The sequence below is a fragment of the Podarcis raffonei genome, chromosome 10 (assembly GCF_027172205.1).
Source record: "Podarcis raffonei isolate rPodRaf1 chromosome 10, rPodRaf1.pri, whole genome shotgun sequence".
In the NCBI taxonomy this organism is placed as follows: Eukaryota; Metazoa; Chordata; class Lepidosauria; order Squamata; family Lacertidae; genus Podarcis; species Podarcis raffonei.
In genome coordinates this window covers 37,309,011-37,336,258 of record NC_070611.1, presented here as the reverse complement: position 1 = coordinate 37,336,258, position 27,248 = coordinate 37,309,011, and the positions used below count along the sequence as shown (strand labels likewise).

Here is a 27,248-nt window from a genome sequence, read left to right as displayed (position 1 = left end):
ATTGATGTGCATTATAAGGAGTGAAATAAGTTATTTGATCCCTTTGCAAAAGATGACTTAATACTGTTGGCAAAACCCTTGCTGGCAATTACACAGGCCAGACGTTTCTTGTAGGTGGCCACCAGGTTTGCACACATCTCAGGAGGTATTTTGTCCCACTCCTCTTTGCAGATCCTCTCCAAGTCAGTAAGATTTCCAGGCTGATTTCCAGGGGTTTCCTGTTGTTATTTTGTCTGTCACAGCTACAATAAACCTACCATTAAAATGATGGACTGGTCATTTCTTCGTCAGAGGGCAAATGGGCAAATTTAGCAGGGGATCAAATACTTTCCCCCCTCACTGTACGTGCTAAAGGCCCTCACCCCCTTTCGCCAAATCACCCAAGAACATAAACTATCCAACCACATCAAACAGCCACCAAATGCCATATAATTATTGCTAATTAAATGCCTTTTGGTAGGGAGCATATTTGCCTGAAACTGAAAAGATGACAAAGTCAGTGCCGGGCAATCTTCCCTGGGAGACCATTTCACAGGCAGGGGACTGCCACACACACAAAAAAAAGCTTCCTTATGCTGACCAAAAAGCACATTTCCTATAGATGAGGTGATCCAGAAATGGAAATTTGTGGGTATGTATTGTTAAGATTCACTAGTTCTCTTGTACTTCATGGATGGGCTATTAGTAACATGCAGCTAAAAGCTGAATCAAGCCTCACAAGTTATAAATCTTAGACCAAAATGAGATAAGATAAAATAACCAACTTTTGCTTTGTACTGTTTCCATTTGCGTACCATGCCTGCTGTTCATTTAATTGTGCCAGTTGGAATGAGAAGGTAAATTAAAATAACTAAACAAAAACACATCCTGCAGCGGCTGTTGTTGCTCATTATCAATTCAACTTACTCAGTTTCCTTGCAGTTTTACAATTCCAGGTTTCATGATCAGTGAATTTATCTTCATCAAATTAGAAACAGTATAAAAAGCTAACCGCGATGTATCTTTGACTGTCTATAAAAGACATTCTAAATCCAAATTAGCAATGTACTGCATGCTCATTATATATCTTTGGTCTTAACTAAAACAGTTTTTTAAAAAGGAGAGTTGCGGACCAACAGTGTGATTTTTCTGTGCAAACTGAACATTTCTGTACATGCATAAGAAGCTGCTGGAAGGTGGGTGCATGTGTAAAGGAGCCCAGCTCCCTCTCCTTCACAATCCAACAACCCAGCTCTGTGTCTATGATTTCGCATCTGTTCATAAAGTCTTTAAGTGCAGTTGCTGGCTGCATTTCTGGTACTATGCGCATGGAATCCCACAACTCAATCCAGATCTGCCCTCTCTCCTCCACACAGGTGGTCAACACTGTCAAAGCTGAAAGCACAAAGCAACTGCTTGATGGTGGGAGGGGGCCTCTGTGATCTGTGCATCGGGGCAAGTCTAATCTTGTAAGACAGAAGGAGGTTAGATTTAAAATTTTCAAATTCTTGGAGTAGAATCCTGGTTGTCCTGTACTGATGTTCACTATTGGATAATACTGATTTGCCCACCCAATATCAAGAAGGGCCTGATGCCATTATTTCAATGATAACAAAGAAGTCTATTAATCTTTCAACACTTAATAACTATTAATCTTCCTCGCATGCCAACTGAGACGACCAGGAATTTTGAAGTGAGCTTCATCTTCGTATCATGTAATACACAAAGGAAAGGGGACTTTCTATTTTGACTGTGATTTACACATCAGAAGGATAAATCGTTTTAACTGGCATGATTATTATTTTTCCTTTACTGCAATGTCCTGCCAGTAGCAGTTTTAAAATCCTTGAGTGCGACAGTAATGTGAGGAAACACTATCTATTGAAAACTTACCATAATGCATATAACAGTTTCCCTTGGTGGGATCCAGCTGAATTGCCTTTAAGAAATACTTTTCTGCTTCACTCTTGCGGCCCTTAAGGAGAAAAGAAGAAAACATACACAGATGAATCATCTGGACACTGTGTCATTGCAACTTTGCCATGCTTTAAAACTACCCTATGAATAGGCAAGATAAGGATCTACAAATAGGAGGGAAAATAGAATGATCTTGATTTCATTTAATGATAGCTTAGACCTCCATGAATATGAAGTTCACTCCATTTCTCTTCTGTTAAGATTCATAAATGCATATATATATTCTCCAAACATCCATGCCATGGTGTTGGTTCTTTGCTAATGCAAAGTTTGTGTCCAGGGCAGGTCCAAATTGAGATGGTTCACTTCACTGCCTTCGATCTTTTGAAGAGATGCATAGCAAACTGTTCTTCCATCACACACTCTTTTGGTGTCTCTTCCTAGGGACTGTAAACCCTGAGATTAAGGAGATAAACTGTCTCCATCCCTATATGCCAACATTCCTGTTTCTAGGGGTTGCCTGTGGGAGTTTCCATGCCGTCTGGCAAGTTCAGCTCAGCTTACTGCTGTCTGCATCTGGGAAGGCATGGGAGGGTGAGGTGAATTTTCCTCAACAAGGACTCCTCCGTGTCCCAGAGGTAAGACCATCTTGTTCCAACCCTGGTAACATGCAATCATGTAGAAAGTTTTCTGCAGAAAGTTAGGTGCTTTCTCATAGGACACCCATGAGGTGAGAGCTTGAAGTTAACTTCAGTCTTACACTGGTGCCACATATTTTATTGTTAACCTTGTGAGTTGAACAGGAGAGGTAAAATCATGAACAAAGGAATAAAAGGGTCTTTCAAAGTATAGCTAAAAGAGAAAATATGCAATGGTCTGCCCCACATAGACCAGGAGTTCCTTGTAGCAACAGTCATCTCATTCCAAGTGGAGTCCCAGACCTCCAAAGGACTGCTGACCAAATCTGCATTAAAAACAGCCAACCATTACCCCCAGCGTCAGAAATCTACCTGGATTCATCTGTATTTTAAACAATGCCCTGAGGGAGGAATACAATAATGAGTAAGAAAGAAGAATTGGTGCCTCCTGGCACAACTGTAAGGCAAATATGGATTATAGGAGAAATGCAACATATTAAAAATCACAACAGGGCATTAAAGCTATTATCCTCCTTTGGCAAAACATTTAAAGTAACAAAGCATTCATCTGCAGGTCTCCCAAATAACAGAGTGAAACTGGAACACATTGCTAATGCTGACTGAATTAACATTTACATCTCTTGTGTCATTGCCCTGAAACAGGCAAATACTATTAGTCTTAGCTGGATAATTATAATGTCTCATTGCATACTCAGATTTCTATTCCTAAGAAAAAAGAAACAATTCTCTGGATCCCCTGCCTTTTTTTGTTAAGCTTCAGCCTACAGAATTATCTCCATGAAACCAAAAGTAATGCCAGATAGTTTCCCCATTCATTCAGTTCTTCATAAAATGTCACAATAATACTATGGTTAGCTTCCTGAAATTACTGCTAAATTCAGTTTGAACGCACTGGTGGGCTGCAATGCGAGGGGACTAGAATTCAAGATGGCACCAAGTATAAGAAATGGGTGTTTTCTGAATAGCTGAAATAAAAAGAAAAAGAAAATCATTAGCAGAAAATGTTTTCAGATTTCTTTGCTTAGCCCTAGGTGGAGTAACTGAAAATGACTAATTTAATCACCCTGACTATATCTAAATTTTGTTAAATAATTACCAGAGACCTTGCATACTCTCTTCTCCAACTCTTAAAAAACAAGAACATCATTAACCATGTATTTTTCAAGTTTCCTCCACACCTCTTCTTTCCTGTCAAACAGTGTAACATCTATCATTTGACAGAATCAGGCTATTTTACTACTAATTTGCAGCATTTATCAAACTTTCATCTTGTCAGGCAACAATTTTATTTTTTTTTAGTCTAATGACGTGAATGTTCCTTTTCTTAATACGATTTACTAGGAGCGCACATAAAGCTAAATAAGAGCACACATATGCTGCGGCAGTTAGACATGCACTCTGAAGTTTATAGCTCCGACATTGCAGGAATTTAACCCAAGGAAGGATTAGAACTTTGGAAAATGACAGACAGAGGAATCTTTTCTCATTTTAAGGCAAAAACCTGATGTGACTGTTAAAATGGCTTAAGTAATTTACACCATATTCTATTGCCTGCAAATTCTCCCCTTCCCCTTAATGTGTGCTGAACGACTATTAGTATTTTTTGTTATTCATAAATGGAATGATTTCTGAATATTAGGGTACTATGAAGCGTCATTCTCCCACAAATCACTAACTTCCTCTTGACACAAAATAGACACAAGCACAAATATACTATTTATCATCTAAATGCCTCCAGTAAATGAACAATTGGGTAGGCTATGGACTAGTTTACACACAGCGTGGGAATGTATGTTTCCCTATATATGGTTGGTTGATTTTGGAGTAGGTCATTTTTTAAAAATATTTGGGCCGGAGCCATTTAGTACCTACACCTTTGTAAATAAAGCAAATAATACACTTATAGGCTTCAGTCTTTGAATCGCCTTCATGCAAAGGAAACTAAACCTGTATGATTGCTCCTGAAACTATTCACCATTCAGGGTAGCTGGCGAGAGCATAACAATATCCTAGTGGCCTTAGGCTAATCCAGTAAGCAATGCTAGATATATACCACTGAGGATTCTGATTGAAAACATTTTTGAAATAATAGAACCCAGGGAATAATTGAAAGGAAGGAAATCCAATTATTCAATAAAATGTGACATTTTATTCAAATAGACTGACATTATTCTTTGATTAAGAAGCTATAAAATTTGCATGCAAGGAAGGAAGAAATCTGCATCAACATCTCTCTATTACTGGACATTTTGGTTTCCCCATTAATACCAGTATCTTCTGACAGCTGGTAGAATGTTCTGCAACCAGGTAAGGCAGCTGGCACACTTTAAGCTACTGGAGAATTTAAAATTCTAAGAAGCTAATAGGAGGGAGATTAATGCAGTCAAGCAGTTCTGAATAATGCACTTGTAGAGAATCATATTCACTGCCAGGTAACAATTAGTTTACTCTCTCAATCTAATTCATTTTCTACATTTCCCACAAAAAAAAGTGTATTAAGACTCCCTCCTTTCAGTTAAACAAGGTGTGTATGAACAGACAGAAACTTAACTGTGGCAGCTTAAGTCCATGATGCAGCACACTTCAGTAGCTGGGGAAACCCAGACAGATGGATGGGGTATAAATAATAAATTATTATTATTATTACAACTACTATGAAGCTTTGCAATAATTATATGTCCAGATAGGTCCAGTGGCTCCAAAACATTTATTGAGGGGAACTCACTAATTGAATTATCTCACCTGAGCAGGTGAACTGTCTGATCTGGAGGTGAAATCCTTAGATGCTCTAATGGTTATGGGGTTGCTCGTGCGTAAGTTGCCGCCACTTCTGGGTAGGTGGCCTGGTTAAACCTTTCCTGGCTGGACAGCCACTCACTTCATGGCTGCTCAGTCGCTGGCAGAATCCGACAGTGGGCGTTTCTTCAACCTTTTCCAACATAAAAGTTGTTTGACGCCCAGTCTCCTCCTAGCCTCCCTGTGCGGAAGCCTTCTGCGCAGGGTGGGCGTGGGTATCGGAGGACCTGTGCTCTCTCCGCTGGTGTCCAGTGAAGAGTCTCTGAGCCTGCTCTCTGCTTCCCCCATTGGCCCCCCTCCATCCCTGGTGTCGCGCTGAATTTCTTCCCCAACAGGAGACCTGCCTCTCTCCCTACTTGGCCCCTCTCCAGCATCGTCGTGGAGCCCCTCCTCCTCCTCTCGTTCCGATGGCAGTTCCCTGACAGATGCCTATGAAGTGCAGCCTGGTGTCCACTACTAAAATCATCTGTCTACAAGGCTGCTGTGATCCTTAGTTTGAAGGTGGGTGAATATGTGTAAGACCTCTAAATAAAGCCAGTAGGAAGGTTAAAAGGGATGAGACTGAAAAGTGCCAATTACAACCTTCCCTCTCACCATCAAGAAATGAAAAACATAGTGTCACCACTGGATGCTATTAAGTATTTATTTTAAAATGTAAAGTGCCTTCTGTTTCATAATTAGAGTTACAAAATTTTGGCAAGCAGACAAATCTGCTGTAATTGGACGGCAAAGTCAATGCAAATATAAACGAAAACGTAATTTTTTGGCATGTGGCCAAATTCAAAAGGAAGCAAAGTTGACAGATGCCAGTTGACAAAAGTAACTACATTTTGGAACTGCTTTCATTTGCTACAGTCATGCTAATGTTTTAAGTTTTGGGAGAAAAATATTCAGTGAAGCATGTTGGCAAAATGACTGAAAAGTTAAGCAGAAGGACATATGGAGACAAGGAGAGAGGCATGAAATAAAGGCGTACACATGAAACTGTGTTCACCAAGACCGCACACTTAGCTAACTTTACTCTGAACTACTATTACCTTTCCATAGTCATCCATGACCTAGTAACATTCAGGTTTGACTATAGATTCAACATGGTGGTGTCTTTTAAGAGCTAGGTTAAGATTGAGAGCGGTTAATACTTGCCAGGACCAACTGTTTTCACTGATCATATAAGGACCTGTGAACAGGCTGGGAGGCCTCCTTCATGCTTGTTCTTATACAAAGGAAAAGAGGTCAGACTGCATCCTGGCATAAGCAGGAAGCATTTGTGGAAATTGGCTTTCCATTCATAAACCCTGAAACTACTCAACCAATATGTAGCAACAACATGTTATCCCAAAGCCTATGGGCACGCAGGCAATACAGAGGTAAATGCAGCATGATTCCTGTTAATAGTTACCTACTGACTTCATAGTCCCAAGGGTAAAAGTCTCCAAGCCCACCTGAGCACACAGCTACTTTGGCCAAGATTTCTACTCTGAGGCATCACAGCAGCTAAGCCAATGACAGCTCTCCTGCCAAGGCCCTCTATGACATCAGAGAAGATCAACTGTACCAACCATAGCCACCCACTGCCTGTAGGCTGTGAATATGCTAGTTAGATTATAACTGCATTCAAGCAAGACTACAGTACAGTGTAGAGAGAGATATGCAATCTGGGATAAGTACATTTGAGAACTCAACCCTGCCATTATGTGATAAATGTCACACCAGTACAGATAAAATGCCTCTCAAGCTGAAAACAAAAGCCTAGCTAACATTATGAAAACCCCAACCTCCAATTTTTGTACAAAAATTTGCCTTCACATTAGATTGCTGACACTTTTTTTGTACCTCCAGGTCTTGATCAAATTAACTATTCTAAATACTCAAGGCTGCCCCTTTTACTGTTATTTTTGTCAGAAGCACAATTACATATATTACAGGAATGCTGAAATGTTAGAGTTTTTTCTAAAATAAACATGTTTATATTCAGAAAATACATATATTGTAAATGATCACAATCAGGGAAGGACTCCAGCACTCTGGCAATACTCTAGAACAAGGAAATTAGCTTCAACAGAGTCTTCCCATAAGTAACTCATTTCGACAATGAGATATTGGGGAGTTTATAACAGCACCATCATGGTGCTATGTACCTTCAAAAAGCTAAATACCGTTTCTGGAAAAATAAATAAAATGAAAACAGGGGCTTTAGCTCAGGGTTGGCCGCCTTCCAGTTATTCAACTAGCTGAGCCACTACTCATATGCCTTAACCACTAAATTTTCCTCCTCTTATGCTTTCTGGTAAAATACACCCTGGTGAGTTATAATTTTAACATATGAATTTATAATATTACTTGATATGTGGGTTGTGAAAAAATTTCTTCCAGTTGACTGTAGGCAGGGAGATCATAATCTCACTAGCCATTCTGTTACAAATATAGATTCGGGTTTGATTTACATTGTAAAAAGTGTTCCATGTTCCCATTCTGTGCCACCCAAACTAAGATATAAAATGCTTTTCATAAAATAGTTGAGGTACATAAAATACTATCTCCTACTAAGCTTTTACTAATCTATCAAATTAGCATAGGAAACATAATAGAACACAGATAAAATTTGTGCTTAAAATGTGATAACATAAACAAGGTTAAGCAGAAAATCTAGAGCAGTGCTATGCAAAACTGGGAAAGCTTTATCTACATACTGACACGGGCATGAATAATGAGTTTCAAATGAATGACTTGAAGTCACATTATTTGTTTTCTGCACTAATTCATGCTTCTTTGAGCACCATAACTTTAGTGCACTTCATTAATTTCTATGAACACAAACATTTTATATGGCACCATATTATATGCTAAACTCACACAAGAACATATGCCTTAAAACTCTTAACAATTGCAGGAAGTATGGAAACTAAAGTCACCATCAGCTTTATTGTATTAGCCATTGGCCTTGAGAGTTTTCAGGTAAAATTTCAAAAAAATAAACTTTTTTAAAAACCCGATATAATAAAATTCTCAGTTAAGTTAAACTAAAAACATCCATTATCTAAAAAAGATCTATTATCTTCTTAGAACTCCTTAGTTGTCCTAATCCTTTACTCTTCTTTCACTTGAAGTTTCCTTGCAGTTAAAACATACAGTGCTGTTCTATATGTCACAAAGGATGTAATTTTTCTAATAGAAAACAGATGATTTCTCTGTCAGAACAGGATGTTAATCTAGCCAAAATCCTCCATTTTCCCTTGGCCCATCATATAAAGGACATTATAGAACAGAATTGATTACATTCTCTGGCTTGATTCAAGTTACAAATACAATTCCACTGGGAGACAGGAGCTTGTTTCTATCTGCCATTCAACAAGGCAGAAGGCATAACCTGTAAGCAGAGCGTGAGAAAAGCATTCTGCAAGGTGAAGAATGTTAAATCCTCAAGGTATCTAAAACTATGACGGTCCTTTTAAAAGAGACAAAACCATTGATAGGCTTTAAATTGTCGCAACAGCCTCATATCTCCCCCCACCCCCCCTTGGACTTTCATATATCCTGTCACTTAGTTTGTTTTTTGTGTTTTACCTAGGAGATCCCATAATACTTCAGGCAAATTATACATTTGAGACAGCAAGATATGTCTGTTTTACTAATCATGTACACACAACTATGAAATCTCAATAATGTCACATGTATCCTTGTTTCAACCGATGGCCAGCCTACCTCTGAGGGTTTGGTCAAAGTTCTCTCTCATCTATAGCTGAAAACCTGAAGTGCTGACCTGCTCCAAGCCACAGTTTTCCCAATTTATTTCAAACACTGATATCACCAGGGATGCAGACAGGATTAAGCCTCAACTGAAGTGGTGTCTCTGGAAGAATTGTCTCATTCATGTCCATGTTCTCATTCATGTACATGGGGAAAAGCCAAATGCCTCATTTGGCAACAAGCTGCAGTCCCACCATTCCTGACAATGGACCATCGAGCCATCAGCAGCAGAGACTTCCACAGGGATGGGAAGAAAACCACCTCCTGCTGAAAGGAGCCCCATGGTTTAGAACAGAAGGCAATAGGTTTATAATACCCCAGCGTAACTATGAGCTGGGTTGAGGAGAGGGAACAGAGGATGAACAACAAAATTTGTCTGTTGTGGAGGAGCTCATCTTCCTGTCTTGTGGTCTGGGGGAACAGCTCTTCCTATTCAGGGCTCACCGGTCATGTTTGGCTTTGGGGCACGGGGCACACTGTGTCCTCTCTCTCCAGATTCAGTGGTGGTTGGGAAATTGAGGAATGAGTTGGGAAGAGAGCAGAGTTGGGAAAAGGGAGCCTACTAGGGTTTTTAAAAAAATAAATAAATGCTGAATTAAAGGCAAACTTTGAGAAGTCCGGCTATTAAGATAACATCAATATTTGCTTTTGTCTGTTCTTTAGAAACAAACACTAGAATTTTAGCCAAAATGAAAATATTCTTTCCCGATAGTTATGTATTTGTGAGGGTTTTTTTAACTGTAAATCGCCCTGTGATCTTCTGATGAAGGGTGGTATAGAAATATAATAAATAATAACAACTTACCGTTAAAGCCAGGAGTTTCCCATATGTGAGATGAGCTGGGATGTGGTCTGTTTTGGCCCGCAGTGATTCCACATACCAGTGTTCTGCTTCAGGTAATCTGCTGAGCCTCATGTAGGCTTCCCCTGCACAGCAGAATTGGAAACCAGTTAGAGGACATGGAGTTATATATATATAGAGAGAGAGAGAATAAAACTGAGTTAATTTAATGGGATATAACCATTTAACTTTGTTCACAAGGCATCTTCCCCAGTCCTAGCTGGAGATGCTGGGGATTGAACCTGGGGTCTTCTACATGCAAAGCAGATGCTCTATCAATAATAATAATAATAATAATAATAATAATAATAATAATTTGTTATTTGTACCCCACCCATCTGGCTGAGTTTCCCCAGCCACTCTGGGCGGCTTCCACAAAGACCAAAAATACACTAAGTTGTCACACATTAAAAACTTCCCTGAACTTAAGATATCTTCTGAATGTCAGGCAGTTGTTTATCTCTTTGACATCTGATGGGAGGGCATTCCACAGGGCGGGTGCCACTACCGAGAAGGCCCTCTGCCTGGTTCCCTGTAGCTTTGCTTCTCGCAATGAGGGAACCGCGAGAAGGCCTTCGGCGCTGGACCTCAGCGTCCGGGCAGAATGATGGGGGTGGAGACGCTCCTTCAGGTATACTGGGCCGAGGCCGTTTAGGGCTTTAAAAGTCAACACCAACACTTTGAATTGTGCTCAGAAACGTACTGGGAGCCAATGTAGGTCTTTCAAGACCGGTGTTATGTGGTCTCGGCGGCCGCCCCCAGTCACCAGTCTAGCTGCCGCATGATTGGTCTTGACTATCCTTGAGCTCCAACCTTTCTCTAGCATCACCACTGGAAACAGGATAGAATCTAGACTTTGCCTCTGGTGTATTAAGGCATCAGGCTAGTTAAGAGGTAGGTACATGTAGCTCTGAACTCCCAAGAATAGTCAAGGGGCTGAGGGAGAAAAGCCCTATGGGAAGAAAAGACGCCACTGCTGCCTGAGGCTACTGTCTCTCTTCTTAACTGGAAAGACAGTGCTATCCAGACCAGGCAGTAATTTGAAACAAAGACAGATGACCTTGGAAGCTACAGATGGGTGTCACCCTTTGCCACATGACCTTGGCATGTATTACAATATGAAAGCTTAAATCAATCATGAAAAAAGCAGGGGTTCATTAAAACTCAACTGTCTGTTAATAGGACTGGATAGTTACTCAGGTCAATCAGAAAGCCCAATGAGAAAGAAAAGTCTACAGCTGGCATCTAAAAATTGACATTATTGTCAGTGGGAGCTCCAGAGGAAGCATTTTTCATAACTGGTGAGCATTTTGCCAGTGAGCAACATCAAATAATCCCCCCTCAGTTTCCAGAAGAAGTTCATAAATAAAGGGCTCCTAATATTATCACATTCATGTAAACAGATCAAAATCCCTGACGGAAATGGGGCATGTAAGGAAGTTCATCCAGATATACCTGTCATTGTTTTACTACCATATGTTCAGTGATATCTGATGTGCTGTCTTCTATATGAGAGTACGGCAATTAAGAGGGAAAGGAAATTCAGGACACCATGGGCTAGATTTCATACGATCCTCTCAGAACAACTAGATTGTTGTAGATTGTCTACTAAAATTAGCTGCTCTCTGAAAGTTATCTTAGACCGTGCTGCCAGAAATTCCACTGCTGATCCCTGAATGTCAAACAGTATTAAAATGCATCACCATAAGTATATGCAATGATGATTTATATAGAACTTTCAGTTTGCAATAATGCATCTGTCTATAGCTGATACTAACAGCTGTGGTCAGTTGGTTAAAAATTTAGGCAATAAGATACTTCGAGCTTTATGGTGAGAAATAAGGATTTCAAACACAAGAGTGTGGTGAACTTTAATGTTTCCCCTTTATACAAATTCACACACATAGCTGAACAGTGGGTTTTAAATTTCCAGTATCTACTACACAGTAGCTTCTAAACATGTGAATATAGCTGAGTATGCAGCAGAATCTCCTCCTGCAGCATCATATTTGTAAAAGACAAACAAATTATAGTTAAAAGCAGAAATAAGGCTCAGCCAAAAGATTTCAGCGAAGTAAATTATTCATTTTTCTTGAAATAAATCCATTTTTATAGCTCCAGATGCTTCTTGGCAACCTGAATATGCAGTTTTGAGGGGAGCAAAAGGAGGCTTAAAATATTAAGGTCTGTAAAATGCTGCTGTTTGTTACAAAAAAATGACAGACACAAGCAAATCCTCTTTGCTTAGCCTGTCCCTTTATGGAAAAGGGATGCAGGCATTTGCTGAATGTGTTTTAAGGGTCCAATTTACCTTAGAACTAGGAGCCTTTAGAGCTCATTTGTTTGAAAATACAAAGGATGTGTACAATTTGTATCTTTTCCAAACACATGAGGACAGACCAGTTAACCTGTGGCAAACCAGATGTTGCAGAATTACAACTCCCATCAGACCCAGCAAGGCCCAGTAGTCAGAGATGATATGAGCTGTAGTTCAAGCAACATCTGAAAGGCTACAGCTTAGCCATCCTGGTGGACTAACAGATTTAAGCCTCTTGAAACATGTAACACTGTCTCAAAAGTCTATGCTACATGCAACAGCATTTTAGGTATATTTAAACTGCTGCATAGCACAAGCTGATTTACAGAACGACGAACGAAGCTCTGCAAAGCATTTGTTAAGAGGTTACCATGCAAATATATTTGTTTGCTTTGTTTAAAATATTTCTTAATCGTCCGTCATTAAAATATATCAGCATGAATAAAAATTCACAACTACCAAATAAATATAAAGGGCACATCTCCTCCCAGGCACATCTTCCCTTCCTCAGGAATAACGAACACTACCACCACCACCATCAAACCCCACACAAATTAAAAACAGTTAAAAGATTTTTTAACAACAACAACAACACACAGTTAAAACAATTGTTTTAACAATTGTGGCCCTGTCTCTGCTTTGTAGCTGGTGCTGCAGCTAGGAGATGCAGAGTGACTGCAGGTGCAGAGGTCACAAGACTACAGCTGCGCTCAGCGGCTGGGGCTGGCTTGCCTAATGGTGAGAGGCTCAGTAGGTAGAAGGCTACCAGGAGGGAAGAGATAAATGTAGATGGTGAAAAGACTGAATAGTAGAGAAGGGGCAGTGGGTATACTGAATCAAAAGCCTTGCTTCCCATTGCAGCTTTACGGAGGGAGACCCCCAAAGAGAAAGAAGAATGGCAGCTGAAACTGATGGAGTATGAAGAGATGGAAGATCAGAAACCAGGAAGATCAAATATTTACTAAAGACTGGAGTAAAATTGTAATTTACTTAAAAGACCACTGTAAACAGTTAAAATCTTTGGCAGGGATGTAAGGACACTTGTAATGTGGAATTATTTATGATAATTATGGTTAATTAAGGGACGCGAGTGGCGCTGTGGGTTAAACCACAGAGCCTAGGACCTGCTGATCGAAAGGTCGGCGGTTCGAATCCCCGCGGTGGGGTAAGCTCCCGTCATTCAGTCCCAGGTCCTGCCCACCTAGCAGTTCGAAAGCACCCCTAAGTGCAAGTAGATAAATAGGGACCGCTTTCTAGCGGGAAGGTAAACGGCGTTTCCGTGTGCAGTGCTGGTGCTGGCTCACCAGACGCAGCTTCGTCACGCTGGCCACGTGACCCGGAAGTGTCTTCGGACAGTGTCGGCTCCCGGCCTGTTGAGCGAGATGAGCGTGCAACCCTAGAGCCGGTCACGACTGGCCCTAACGGGCAGGGGTACCTTTACCTTTACCTTTATGGTTAATTAATAGATAAAAAGGTAAAGGTAGCCCTGACCATTAGGTCCAGTCGTGACCGAATCTGGGGTTGTGGCGCTCATCTCACTTTATTGGCCGAGGGAGCAGGCGTTTGTCCGCAGACAGCTTCCGGGTCATGTGGCCAGCATGACTAAGCCGCTTCTGGCGAACCAGAGCAACGCACAGAAATGCCATTTACCTTCCCGCCGGAGTGGTACATATTTATCTACTTGCACTTTGACGTGCTTTCGAACTGCTCAATGGGCAGGAGCTGGGACCGAGCAATGGGAGCTCACCCCGACGCGGGGATTCGAACCGCCAACCTTCTGATCAGCAAGCCCTAGACTCAGTGGTTTAGAACATAGCACCACCCGCATCCCCTAATTAATAGATAGATAAAGGTAAAAGATGAAGCAAACTTAATTTTAAATATGGAATTCATGGAAAGAGGGAAGGCGGTCCGAAGGTTCAAAAGAACCTTGTATTTAAATGTTTGAAAAGGTTATGTTTTATATGTATAAAATTATCAAAAACCTAATAAAAATATTATTTTTTTAAAAGACCCCTAAAGAGTGGAATAGCCTTTGGATTGGAAATGGAAACCTAACATGCAGTTCCCCACCCAGTTAAGAAAGTATAGCTGGATGTGAATAAAGTATGTAGCAACGAAGGCTACATTTTCATGTGGACATTTTTTGCCCTGCATTGTGTTAGTGCTCACAATTTAATACAAAAATAGGAAACTTATATGCAGTGTAGAACTTTGAACTGGGCTTGCATCAACAAAAATATTGTGATTAATGGCAGCTTTGCTCTTTAAGTGATACATGTAACAGAGAAAGATCAATTGTGAGACTTCTAGTACAGTCCCAAGAGAAATCTGATGACTTTTAATAATGCATCCCTAGAGTCTGTGTGATAGAAATACAATTGTACATTACTTAAATCATAGCACAAAAAGGGAAAGGTAGGGAAAGATTCATTAGTTGCCCAAGAGAATACCAAAGTCTTAATTACGCCAGACAAAAATTGTTATATGAAGTGAAAGATTAGGAACTGTTTAATATATGCAGGCAGTGAGGCACCTTGTTTAGCATACTAATTGAATGTCATCTTAGTATTTAAGGGACAAGGGGGAAAGAGGCAATTATATTTTACTTTATTTCTCAGTGGGGGCAAATTGTAACAAAATCTGGATTTACATAATCTGAATAGAGGAGGTACACATTCTGTTCCAGATTTAAAAGACTATGCCTGTAGGGTCTTCCTTTTGGTTTATTCCCGGTTAATAAAAATGTCTCCTGATTCGAGGTTGGCTTCAAGCACAGAAAAATAATAATGAAAACATTCCACAAATATTGGTGCAAAGGAACATGTGCTACAATGCCCAGAACACTTAAATTAATTCACTTCCACTTAAAACGCTCCTTGTTTTATTAAATACAATAAGTGTAAGACAAGGGATGTCAGCTTGAATACAGACTGAACTGAAGCACTCTGTGCAAGTAAGAGAGGTGAAGAACACATTGTCGAGGCTTCCAAAAAGCTGCTCAGCTTGCCATCTGTGGCAAGTAAGAACTATTTCCTGGTGAACAAACAAACTTTCACAAGCTAGGGGTTTGGTTTGTTTCATGCTCTCAGTAACTAACACATGTGTGTGCTATGTGGTTTTATCTGCAAGGTTGTGTTAACAGAGCAAATATGAGATTCACTGAATACTGGAAACAAATTAGGGGATAGTGAAGGTGACTAGGTGCACTTTCATTTCAATTCCTGACTGAATTTGAGGAAGCAGCAGCTCTGGTGGGAAATAAAGAATAACCCTGAAATAGAGAGCAAAAAGAAATTAAAAATTGTCAAGATTGGTAGTGCTGGTTGTCTTTTGCAGAATAATTTGGAGGTCCAATGACACCTTTTGTTACTAGTGAAGCACATAGCTTCCTACGACTGTTATGTGCAATTTGTTTTGTTCTGTTTCTATGGTATCATTTGTTTATGTTCTTAAAGGTGTTGTAAGACACTCTGTGTAACAATTAATTAACAAGTTGAAATGGTGATGGTGGTTATAATTCCAAAACAAATATTTATCTGAGTGCACATTTATATCTATATAAAACTATATCTATATACAAAACTCAGGCTCATGAGTCCCCAATCTCCTCTGGCACCACCACAAAGAGGAGATTGGATGCTTCTGTTTCTGTTTCTATCTATCCACTCTTTGCCATTGTGTCCAAACCCTGACAAACTGTGGTTATTCTTAACTATGGCTGATGGAAACAAAGCCAGCTTCAAACAGTAGTATGGAAGTATGGTTCTTGCGTTACACAAAACTATAGTTTAGCATTATCTCGTAACTTGTCTGGATTCCATTATTCAGTCTCATTGTCAGCTACTGTGAAAGAGAAATACCTACATGGGAAATAACTCTGCAGTTCCCTCTAATCTTATCATTCAACCTTAATACCAGTAAACCTCCATCTGTTTACAGATGTTAACACTGTGGATATAAGGCTGGTCCATGTGTAAGTGATCTTATATCAAAATGTCAATGAATTAACCAGATCTCTAGTGTATTTAAATGATAAGATAAAAGGGGGGGGGAGGGATAGCATATTGTTGTTGAGTATACATATAATCATACTATATTCGTACTGTTTCTGTGTCAGAACTGTCATGAAATGCAACTTTTTAGACCAGGTGTGGGGAAACCTTTGGCCCCCCAGATGTTGCTGAAGTACAACTCCCATCAGCATCCACAAGCATGGCTAATTCCCAGGGATTATGGGAGTTGTAGGTCAGCAACATCTGGAAAGCCAAAGGTTTCCTGCAGCTGATCTAAACAATGACCTAAATAGTTTATAGCCTAACTTATGCATGAATAAATCCAACTGTATGAGAAATCCAAATGTAAAAAAGATAAGATATATTTTATAATTTGCATATATATCTATGTATATAAATGAAGGATGCTCCTTCAACATGTGTGTGGGCAGATCAAGAACATCTTCCATTTTTGTACTAAGAGCCCAGACACCTTGATCTAATTTGTAAGTGTTTGTTAACAGAGTCAATTTCTATTTATTTCGCTTGAATGGTTCCTTATGGACCCAGACACCCAATCAACACCGAGCTTAGTTAATTGGCTTCACTAAAATAAAAAAAAAGTAATTTAGCAGAATCAACAGCTAAAACGGAGATGCAAAATGAAATCCAAAGTTAATCAATTTCAACAAGGAAGAGAGAAATCGTTTAGACCATAGGAGCTCTGCAATCCTATAACCTCCAGAGCATGAACAAATCATGATCAAAATGAGGGCCCTGAACTCAGCTTAGATTGTCTTTTATAAAGGTATCCACATTCAGCGGATAAAGAAGAGCACATTGTTACTAAGATTTTGCATAAACTAACATTTATTCTGATACCTATTTTGGTATATACAGTACACATTAGATAGATGAGCCATTGCATATGGCATGACAAAAGGGGAACAACAATTAGAATACCAGACTTATTTTCTAGATTTCCTAGATAGAAATTATATGAATTGGCCCTGTTCACATGACATGGCAAGTCATAAACTATTTCTTACCATGAATGGACAGCATGCTAGTGCAAGCTGTTGAATTGTTCCCATTTCATTCTTTACTCCCTATAGCCAGGAGAAACCACAAACCTTGACTTATCATGATGTGTGAACCAACATTAATAGTTTCTACCAAATCAACCATGACTGGTAAGCCAAGGACAAACCTTGGATTACTATCATGGTTTGCAGAGAAACAAGTTGTGAGTGCTGATATACACATCATGGTAACTCCAGCCTGATGGTTTGTTTCTCTTGGCTCCAAGAAGGATGGAGCAATACAGGAATCATTCATCAGCATGGATTTATTCCTTAACTGTACTGTGTCAATATTGGCGGACACACACACACACACAGAGTCACTGGCTTGGATCCAGAGATGTCTTGCATAAGTGGTCTTTTGCTTCTATAAGGTAGCCTAGTCAAATTCTACAAATTCCCTTGACCTGCTGCAGTCTCCCATGCCCCATCAAATTGCATTCCAAAGGGTCCAACAGCTGTCAGGAATGGCTTCTCAGAGTCAGGAGGCTGTAGTAGGGGAATGATGATGAACTGTCACAACCCCATGGCAACCTGGTGCATATTCATGTGTTCTTTTCAAGTAGGGCAGCCATCCATACAATATGGTAGGTTGGTTATTATAGACTCCCCAAATTACAGTGGTACCTCTGTGTACCATTTTGCGCTTCTGCGCATGTGGCAAAACCCAGAAGTAACTCTTCCAGGTTGCAGGACGCAACCTGGAAACACTCAACCTGAAGCAAACGTAACATGAGGCATGACTGTATATTCAACTGGCTTGCAACTAGACCTATTTTTTGAGTTTCAGGAAGCTCTACCAATCAGTCAATCTTCTTAGGTATCCTGTTTTTCTTTTTGAAGCACCCCCCTGTCACCGCCAAAGAAAAGGTCTGCTGAAATCGATTCACTCTGAAAGGCACTAAAGTTGCACAGTTTAAGAAATATTTTGTAGACGTTATTCCATCAATTTGCAAATGTGGTAAATTAGTATTGACTAGGGTGAGTCAAACTATTACTGTTGTTTAGACCCATTGCTTATGTTTGTTTTAAAGCTATCTGATTGTTTAATATTGCATTGGCTTTGACTATCTAGAAAACAACACATGCAAACCTTGGCTGACAAAAGGAACCACAGACCAGTTTCACAAGTAATGCTAAGCCATAGTTAACTTAAACCAAGGTTTATAAAACAACAAACCATGGCTTACAAGCTTAGTGTGTTTGTGATTAACAAACTATATTTAAGATGCTGGGTTGGGTTTGGATAATTGAATTAAACCATGGCTTGGGTTATGTGCAAACCAGGCCACTGTGTCACCATTTGCAAGTCTAAAGCAGCCCTTCTTTTTATACCACAGCTAAAAATCTGTGTTGACCACCCAGTGATCAACTTATACAACTACACTGTAAGTGCTAGAAACCACACTGCTGTTACTATTGATTTCCAAGTCTTCACACTCAGCAGATGCTTACAAGGCAGAAGTTGACAGAATGTATTACTAAGCCGTTTAGGGGCATCTTCATGAATTCCTGTGTATCTTGTATGCCTTCTTCCAGCAACATCTGCAGCAAAACTTCTGCCAAGTGTATTGCTCTGCTTTCCTTTGGTCCACAGCACCAAGACCAAGTGGGTGGTCATGTCATCTGAGCAGCCCAAGACCTCCATACACACTGCCCAGGCTTGTGTCCCAGAGAGCTAATGCAGCAAAAACAATACAGGTGGCAGCAGTTACCGGTTTCTGCAGCCACAGCAGGCGCTGTGATTCTCCAGCGGTTTGACTTCACCTCCAGAGGCACACTCCATTGTCACCTGAGACAGACAGATGCCAAAAACAGCTGCAACAACTACTTGCACATAAGCCTAATAATAATAATAATTTATTATTTGCACCCTGCCCATCTGGCTGAGTTTCCCCAGCCACTCCCAATCGAGTGTTAAAAACAATACAGCATTAAATATTAAAAACTTCCCTAAACAGGGCCGCCTTCAGTTGCCTTTTAAAAATAGGATAGCTGCTTATTTCTTTGACATCTGATGGGCGGGCGTTCCACAGGGAGGGCACCACTACTGAGAAGGCCCTCTGTCTGGTTCCCTGTAACCTTACTTCTCGCAATGAGGGAACCGCCAGAAGCCACACCTGAATTTCCTAGTTTATCACCTCATATTTATGATAAGTAAGGAAAACCATGTGTATTTGAAGAGGGATACCTAATTGTGACCAGTAGTGGTAGGCACAAATGATGAACAAAGTGTCAAAATACCACCTAGATGATTTATCAAAATTACACCTGAAGGACAGGCATTCAAGGTGCACTTAGAGGAATGAAGTTACATACAGGGAAAAATGTGTGTAACTAATGATCTGAAACCTGAGTATATCAGCCTTGCTCTCTTTCCTATTACCTTTTAATATTAAAATAAAGCCCCTATGCTCCAACTTACATTTATACCATTAAGCTGACTAACATATGAATTATTCTAGCAGGTGGGCTTGTGTGGTTTTAAGAGCAATGCAACACAATCAACTGCATAATATCATATTTCCAGGACAGAAAAGGACCAAGCCAGCCTAATTTTAACATTAAACTACTCAAGTTCCCATAGGGACCATTATTTCTTTTGACCCCAAGAATTAATTGAAGCCTTAAAACAAAATAGATTACCTATTTAATGCAGCTGAGTTGGACTTTAGCCTTTGTATGGCATGTCCGAATGCCAAGCCAATTAATCTGTGTTACCCTTATACTTTCTTCTTAAAATGAAGTGCCAAAAAAGGAAAACATACACCAAACAAACACTTCATGCAATCTTAAAAAATTAGACTGATAATCATTTTAAATCATACTAATTCTCCCTTTTGAAAGTGAAATGAAAAGACTGATAAATTGTTTTCCTTTGGTAAAGGGCCAAACATATGGTTTCCTTAGTTTGAATCAAGCACACCTGGCCAAATAAATCACACCAATACTGCAGACCAAATTTATTTCACAATTTCATATACGATGCACATTCTGGGTAGACAATGCAAGAACGACCATGATACCAATAAGTAGAAGAGAGAACTAAACTGTTAAACTTTAAGCCTGAAGGCTAAAAATGTCAATCTACAGTAAAAGTAGCAACATTTTTAAAGTAGGAACCAGCTGGCCAGACCAGTGAGACAAAAGACACTAGGCATATTCCTTGAAAATCATGGAAAACAGATGGTACAAGTGACTTAATATTAACAATTTAACACTAAATTGTTAATAACAGGTCTAACTGGAGTTCTTGTTCTTTGAAAGCACCAAACACATTGTAATCAAAGAGTTAAACAGACCCACTATTTGAACTTTTATTTTTGCATTAAACCTTAGTTCAAATAAAATACAACACCCATGAGCATTTATCTTCTCAAGCTTAGAATTGTCGAAAGCTTTCTACAGGGAGTTAGTTCAACTATCATACTGTCTGGTGAGCAAGGAAGAAGAAGAAGAGATGTGTGGGGCCATGTGCAAGACTAGCTTCAATCCTTTTCAATAATTATGGTAAGTGGAAGTACAAATAATTTGTTTGTCCCTTTCCCAGTTTGTTTAGAAGAAGTCGGTTCAGCGAATCTAGTCAATGTACAATGGCAGCTACCTAGAACTTTAAATCTCAAGTCCTGAAGATCACACCTGACTAAGAATAACCTTGCTATATTAAAATATATAGTTCTTTAGGTTCTTTGTCACAAGAAAATAAAATGAATGTCCAACTTGCATAATACAAACCCTTTTCAGACATTCAGCTAAATGTAGGTTGTGGGCACTATGGGATCATGGTCACAAGCAGTTTGCTGACTAAACACATACATTTGCAGATATAAACAGACCCATATGGTAGCCAGAAGATTATGATGGTTTTATATCAACTGGTTGCCCATCTGTGTGCTAATCCTGACAAACGCCTTACTAGTCTAGGTCAGGACCAAGTGAAAGACTGCTTTAAGCCCATAGGAACTTACCAAGCCCTTCAATCAGCTTTGGATCCCCTGTTTCCTTGGGCTGTAGACTGGAAGAAAGGTCTTGGGCCAGAAGCAAACTATTAATTGCAAGCTTGCTGTCCTGAGGCTATTGGCCACATGGGGAGGAAGAAATGTCCCCTTACCCTCCATAGAAAGCCACATGAGATTTCCTTCCTCATTGGGATGGAGAAAACCCACTCACAAATGAAAGTAAGGCATGAGCTTTTCAGTGTTGTTGGTGGTGGGACAATTCTGGAGATTCCCTCTTGGGAAGATCCGGCAGGCCCTCTTTTTTAATCACTTCTAGATATGATTTTAAGATTATTTTATTTCAACAGGCATTCAGAGTTTGAAATTTGTCTTGCCTGATTCATCTGCTACTGCTTTTTTAGTCTGAGTTTTACGTACTGCTCTTTTGTTGCTTTAAATTGGTTTTATTGACTGCACAGCACTTTGGATACACAAATATAGGAAAGTGGTTTATACATAATCTAAAATTAAAAAAACAGTGCAGACATCTAGGCTTCTCTCTGTCTGATCAAGGGGCCTGGTACCTCCCCCCCCCCCAAAAAAAAAACTTCTGTGGAAGACATTACACACATACATTTGTACACATGTATGGGTCAAGTTGACCATGTGAATGTACATTCATAGGTTATCGGGGATGAGGTTTCCATAATCCTCGTCTATGAACTTTGAAAGTATGAAGAGGAAATAATACAGTCCCTAAACTTTTAAAAAAATAATTTAACAGAAAAACAGAAATATGCACCATGGGCAGAACAATAAGGTCTCAGTGTCTCATATATAATGGCCAATATAAATAATCTTGAATGAAACTGCAGGAATCGAATGGGGAGTTACAAATAATCTAATCACCTTGATGGTGAAAATGCTGAATTTTCTTTTCAAATGTTTGCTTTGTACTCACCCATCATGTTATATAAACTTTGTGGTGCAAACTGCCTTGGCATTTTCTGTATTGCTTCTTTGTAAACTGTAAGGGCATCCTGGGGGGAGGGAGAGAGAAAGAAAGAAAGAAATGTTCTTATTAGAGAATTCAGAAGCAATTTCTACATGCAAATTTAATACAAGAAAGATGCAATTGTCTTCATTAATCATGAAGAGGGTCACATTTCCCACTTATAAAAAAGTCAACAAAAAAGATGAGTCTCTTCAACGCAATGCAGAATAATTTTCATCATTTCCCACCTCATTTGAAGAAGGGGAAATGGAATATTTAAGAACTTCCAAAGGCTCATTAGCTTACATTTAAAATTCTGTAGAATTACACAATATACAAATTAGGATTTAACTACAGACGAGTATTTTTATTATCATGTGATTCAAATGCTCACAATGATAGCTCTCGATCTACTATAAACACAAATCACTATTACAATCTGTATTGTTTCATACAAAAGGCTGGAAGAATATGAAGGACAACTGATTTATGAAGAATGCATAAAATACAAGCAGCTTTGCATTGAGGCTTATTCAGCTGGGCTACCTTAGCCCAAGCATAAACATACAAAAACCACAGGACAAGGGTCAAAGCTCCTTTACATGCAGAAAGTCCCCAGTTCCTGGCATCTCCACATGGGGTTTGGAAAGACTCCTGTCTAAAACCCTGGAGGACTGCTGCCAGTCAGTGCAAAGAGATGCAGGACTTGCCTGCTCATGAGGCTCAATGAGGCAGTCACCTCAAGTAGCAGGCTGGGGACAACAGGGAGGTGCCATTTGCTGCCTCCTGCACTTGTCACCCGCTGCCGCCTCCTTCACCACTCCTCCTCCTCCTGCCTGCTCCTCTCTGGCCTCCTTTATTCTCCCCCCGCTGCACTTAGCAGGCCAGGGCTTCCCTGGGCCACCTCCAGTAACATCAGGCAGTGGTGGAGGTGGAGAGATGGAGCGGGTGTGTGTGCATTTTTTAGCTCTGGATGGATGGACCCACTAGTATAAGGGAATAAAGCAGCTTCCTATGTTCCAATGTTTGTTCATAGTTTATATATTGCAATTGCTTGAAATTTATTTTCGTTCTCACTGAATGACACCCTCCCATACCCTTTGCAGATCTCTAGAAGTATTATGCTGGGCTCAAAGCCATGTTCTCACAAATAAAAATTCTGCCTTCCCTGTGCTGCCTCACGGAAGGCTCAAACCTTCAGGAAATGCAAAGGGTCTGGGAAGATGAGCAAAAATCACCCGCTGGCCCAGCAAGGGTGGAACACTCAAAACTGGACTCAACCTATTGGTTTTAAGCAACTCTGGACTCAACCAATTGGTTTTAAGCAACTCTGGACTCAACCAATTGGTTTTAAGCAACTCTGGACTCAACCAATTGGTTTTAAGCAACTATTATAATGAAGCTTGTGAAGGTATCTAACATGGTTGTGGAAGAAAAAGGTCTTACCTCATACTGTCCTTGTTCATGGTAGAGTTTCCCCAAATTATAAAGGCAGCTAGTAACCGAACTCTTGTGAGCATGTGGATCTTTTAAATTTTCATCAGGAATTTCTGAACACTTCAGGAATGTCTTCCTGGCTTCGTCAGCCTTGCCTTGGTTCATTAAGATGATACCAGTATTTAAATAGGCAGCTGTGTGAGAGAAAAATAAAAAGATATCACACATTCATATGAGATCCCACTTTAGCCAGGCTTGCTTAAAACCATCAAAGCCATGATGACTACAGTTGCTAGTACATATTTGTAAAACTAGACTGATCTTTACAATCTCCAATATGGTCCAATTCTTTATTGTCAAAACCGTATGTTATAAAAGAGGGGTGATGAACCTGCAGCCCTCCAGATGTTGCTAAACTTGTCCTATCATGACTGACAATGGTCATGCTATAGATTAAAAGACTCTTGCCACAACCCACTCCTCTAGAGAAGATTATGTACGATAAAATGCCACATTCTACTACTGCAACGAGAAAAACATTTGAGCTCCAACCAGGTAGGTATGTGAGTCTGAAGAATAAACAAAGCTTCAACAGGAATGGTAGCTATTCTCCAAATAAATAAGGAAGGCTGGTAATGAGCAACCTTTGCACATAGGGAGGCTTAGGAGGTATTATGAAAAATACCTATGTGCAAGCAGAATCCCTCCCTTGCGCACAATTAATTTTTTACAGATAAAATGTATTTTTCAGCGCTCTTTTCCAAAAGTGGTATTTATACCACAGCACGAGAGAAAAGCATCTTTTAAAAACAAATGAACATGCAGCTTTACTTACAGGCTAAAGTCGGTCTGCTTCCAATGGCCAATTTATAGTAATGTAGTGCTTCTGAAAGCCTGCTGTTCTCCTGTAGCAACAACCCTCTGCATTTAAAAGAAAAATGGAGGGGGGAAAGATAATTGTATAGAGAGCGAGAATTTAATTATAAAAAATAAAGTAACAAGAGTCAAATTTATTGGTCTATATACTGGCAATGTACTGTAAAAGAAAAACGTTTAACCACAAGCAAGGAAGAAACTAAAAAGAGGTGAATTTCTAAGTACAAAAGCTGAAGCAGTTCACTAAAACATTTATATTTATATATGCAGAAAAAGGCCGTTTAAGGCAAGCACTTTTATAGCTGTTTATGTTATTTAGGATAATTTGTTCTGTTTAGCTCTCTTGATTAAAGAATCTGAATGCTAAGAAAATGGGATTTTATAAATATGCATTTTTGTAACCTCCAAAGCCTTGATGCAAAACCTCAAGATTTTTTTAAAAAATGGTAACGCCATTTGTTGTGATGCAAATGATAGCCTATGTTTGCATGGGACTGGTCCTCCGTATGGTTGAATACTGTTATGAAGAGTCAATAGCAATGTCTGCACACATCCTAGTAGTGTGTTTTTGATTGAAGCTTTTGAAAACTGAATTATTTGTTCTTTCAAGAAGAAATGGTATCAAACCCAGGGCTTTGTATTAAATACAACAAAACATCTGCTGAATGCTTTCAGGAAGTGGCTGTGTGGTACATCCAAATAACACAGAAAAGTTTGAGAGGGATGTCATCTTAAACAGCACGTATCTTTCAGAGAAAATGCATACAGTCCACAAAGAGTAATCTTCTTGCTACAAAAACTGAACCCCACAAATTTTTGGTTCAGCTCCCACTTAAAACAAATTTCAGTGTTTGGAATTTCCATCAATCACATATTAAATCTAGAGGGAGAATACTACAAAAGAACAAAAAGACAGCTGCACAGACTGGTAGCGTTCCTGCTGAAATGTTTTGAGAAATGTTTCTTTATCAAGGAAATGTTTGGCTGCTGAAAACAAAGTTGAATACTGTGATGGCAGTACCAGTGATGGACAGAACATAGTGTCAATCTCCTAGATACTCTCAACCAATCATGGCTGGGATGGGAAACATTCAATCAGGAAGGAGAGAGGTTGGAAAAGGTTGAATTTGTAAATATAACTGCAAGATAGGGCCTTGCTAATGATTTGTTTAGTAGATTTAACCTGATAAATTCCTCAGGTAGAGGGAAAGGTAATAGAAAATAGCTAGAGTTGTTTCACAGTCAGGGTAAAGCAGATTGCTCCCTAGAATGGCTATCTACTATATACAGTAAACCTTGGGTTACATACGCTTCAGGTTACACACTCCACTAAGCCAGAAAGAGTGCTTCAGGTTAAGAACTTTGCTTCAGGATAAGAACAGAAATTGAGCTCCGGCGACACAGCGGCAGCAGGAGGCCCCATTAGTTAAAGTGGTGCCTCAGGTTAAGAACAGTTTCAGGTTAAGTACGGACCTCCAGAACGAATTAAGTACTTAACCCGAGGTACCACTGTAGTTCACAAAATGGCCTGACTGTCTCTCCATCTGTTCTCCATAGGTTCAGCTACCTCTTGAGATATCATCACCAAACCTAGCATGAGAGTTCCCAAGCTGGGAGCAGTGTTCATGGTCAATATTTGGATGCCAGTCATCATTTTGAACCAATATGGTAGACCAAAATGTCACTTTAGCATGACTTTCCCCATTTGGGGGGGGGATATATGTTCAGCTGCCCCTCGCTATATTATCAACAATCAGCCATTCAGAACCCCACATACTTCATATAGGTATTGCTATTTCTGAATCTGTGTACTGTAGATACTTTTATCCCTAGCCCACAACTCTTGGCGGGGGCGGGGGCAAGAGGGAGAGGGTGGGAGGCAGGCAGGTAGGCAATAATTTTATTTCATTTTTTGAACACAAGGAATAGGACAGGAAAATAATTCTCCACAGTTTTCTGAGTTGAGTAGATAAGAAGGCAAAAAAGTTTTCTTTTTAGTAAAGCCCTTTATTTTTTATTAATGTTATAGTAAAATTACTTTGATACCTTCCAACAAAACTTGTAGAGTGCTACATGCTTATATCCGTCACATATAAGAAAAAAAGATTGAGTGAGGACACTATTGAATAACTGAATCATGGAATACCAAAGGCTTCAACTCTCCATGGTATGGCCTCTCTATAAGCATGGCAGAAGGTCTTACATTAATGCCAACTTCTATTTACATAGATTTTTGGGGACCATACATTAAAAAATTGATTGTGTTGTGTAGATGCTTGGAAGGCGTCAGATTCTGCACTTTCCCTTGCCATCCTCTCAGGGATGGTCCATTGGAATCTTTGCAATGGTAGGCAACATCTGAACAGACAGCCCTTAGTTTTCCATTTACAACAGGTTAGACATGGAAGAGCATACAGTAACAGCATGACACAAGCTAGTGCGGTGTTCATGTGTTGCACTAGGATCTCAGAGACCAGAGTTCAAATCCCCACTCAGATATAAAGTGACATAGGGGTAATTGCTATAATTTTATTTTGGTGAATGATACATGCTGCCTGCAATCTTCTGTCCTCTTACATGGAGCAAGTTGCATGGAGCTCTTCATTTCATTGAACAGAGAAACAAGCCACAGAGTGGTTGGCTTAATATTACAACAGATCACTCACTAGT

The 27,248-nt window shown here is 39.7% G+C and overlaps 1 protein-coding gene across 1 annotated transcript in view; it reads right to left on the bottom strand.

Moving 5' to 3' along the window:
- The window catches only part of TMTC2 (transmembrane O-mannosyltransferase targeting cadherins 2), a 182,277-nt gene that overhangs the window by 28,265 nt on the left and 126,764 nt on the right, over positions 1-27,248 (bottom strand). Inside the window, exons 5-9 of the mRNA XM_053407294.1 lie at positions 24,538-24,623; positions 23,712-23,896; positions 22,233-22,311; positions 9,904-10,025; positions 1,873-1,954 (exon numbers count right to left, since the gene is read on the bottom strand). Coding sequence (XP_053263269.1) covers positions 1,873-1,954; positions 9,904-10,025; positions 22,233-22,311; positions 23,712-23,896; positions 24,538-24,623 — 554 coding nt within the window. The remainder of the gene's footprint in view (positions 1-1,872; positions 1,955-9,903; positions 10,026-22,232; positions 22,312-23,711; positions 23,897-24,537; positions 24,624-27,248) is intronic.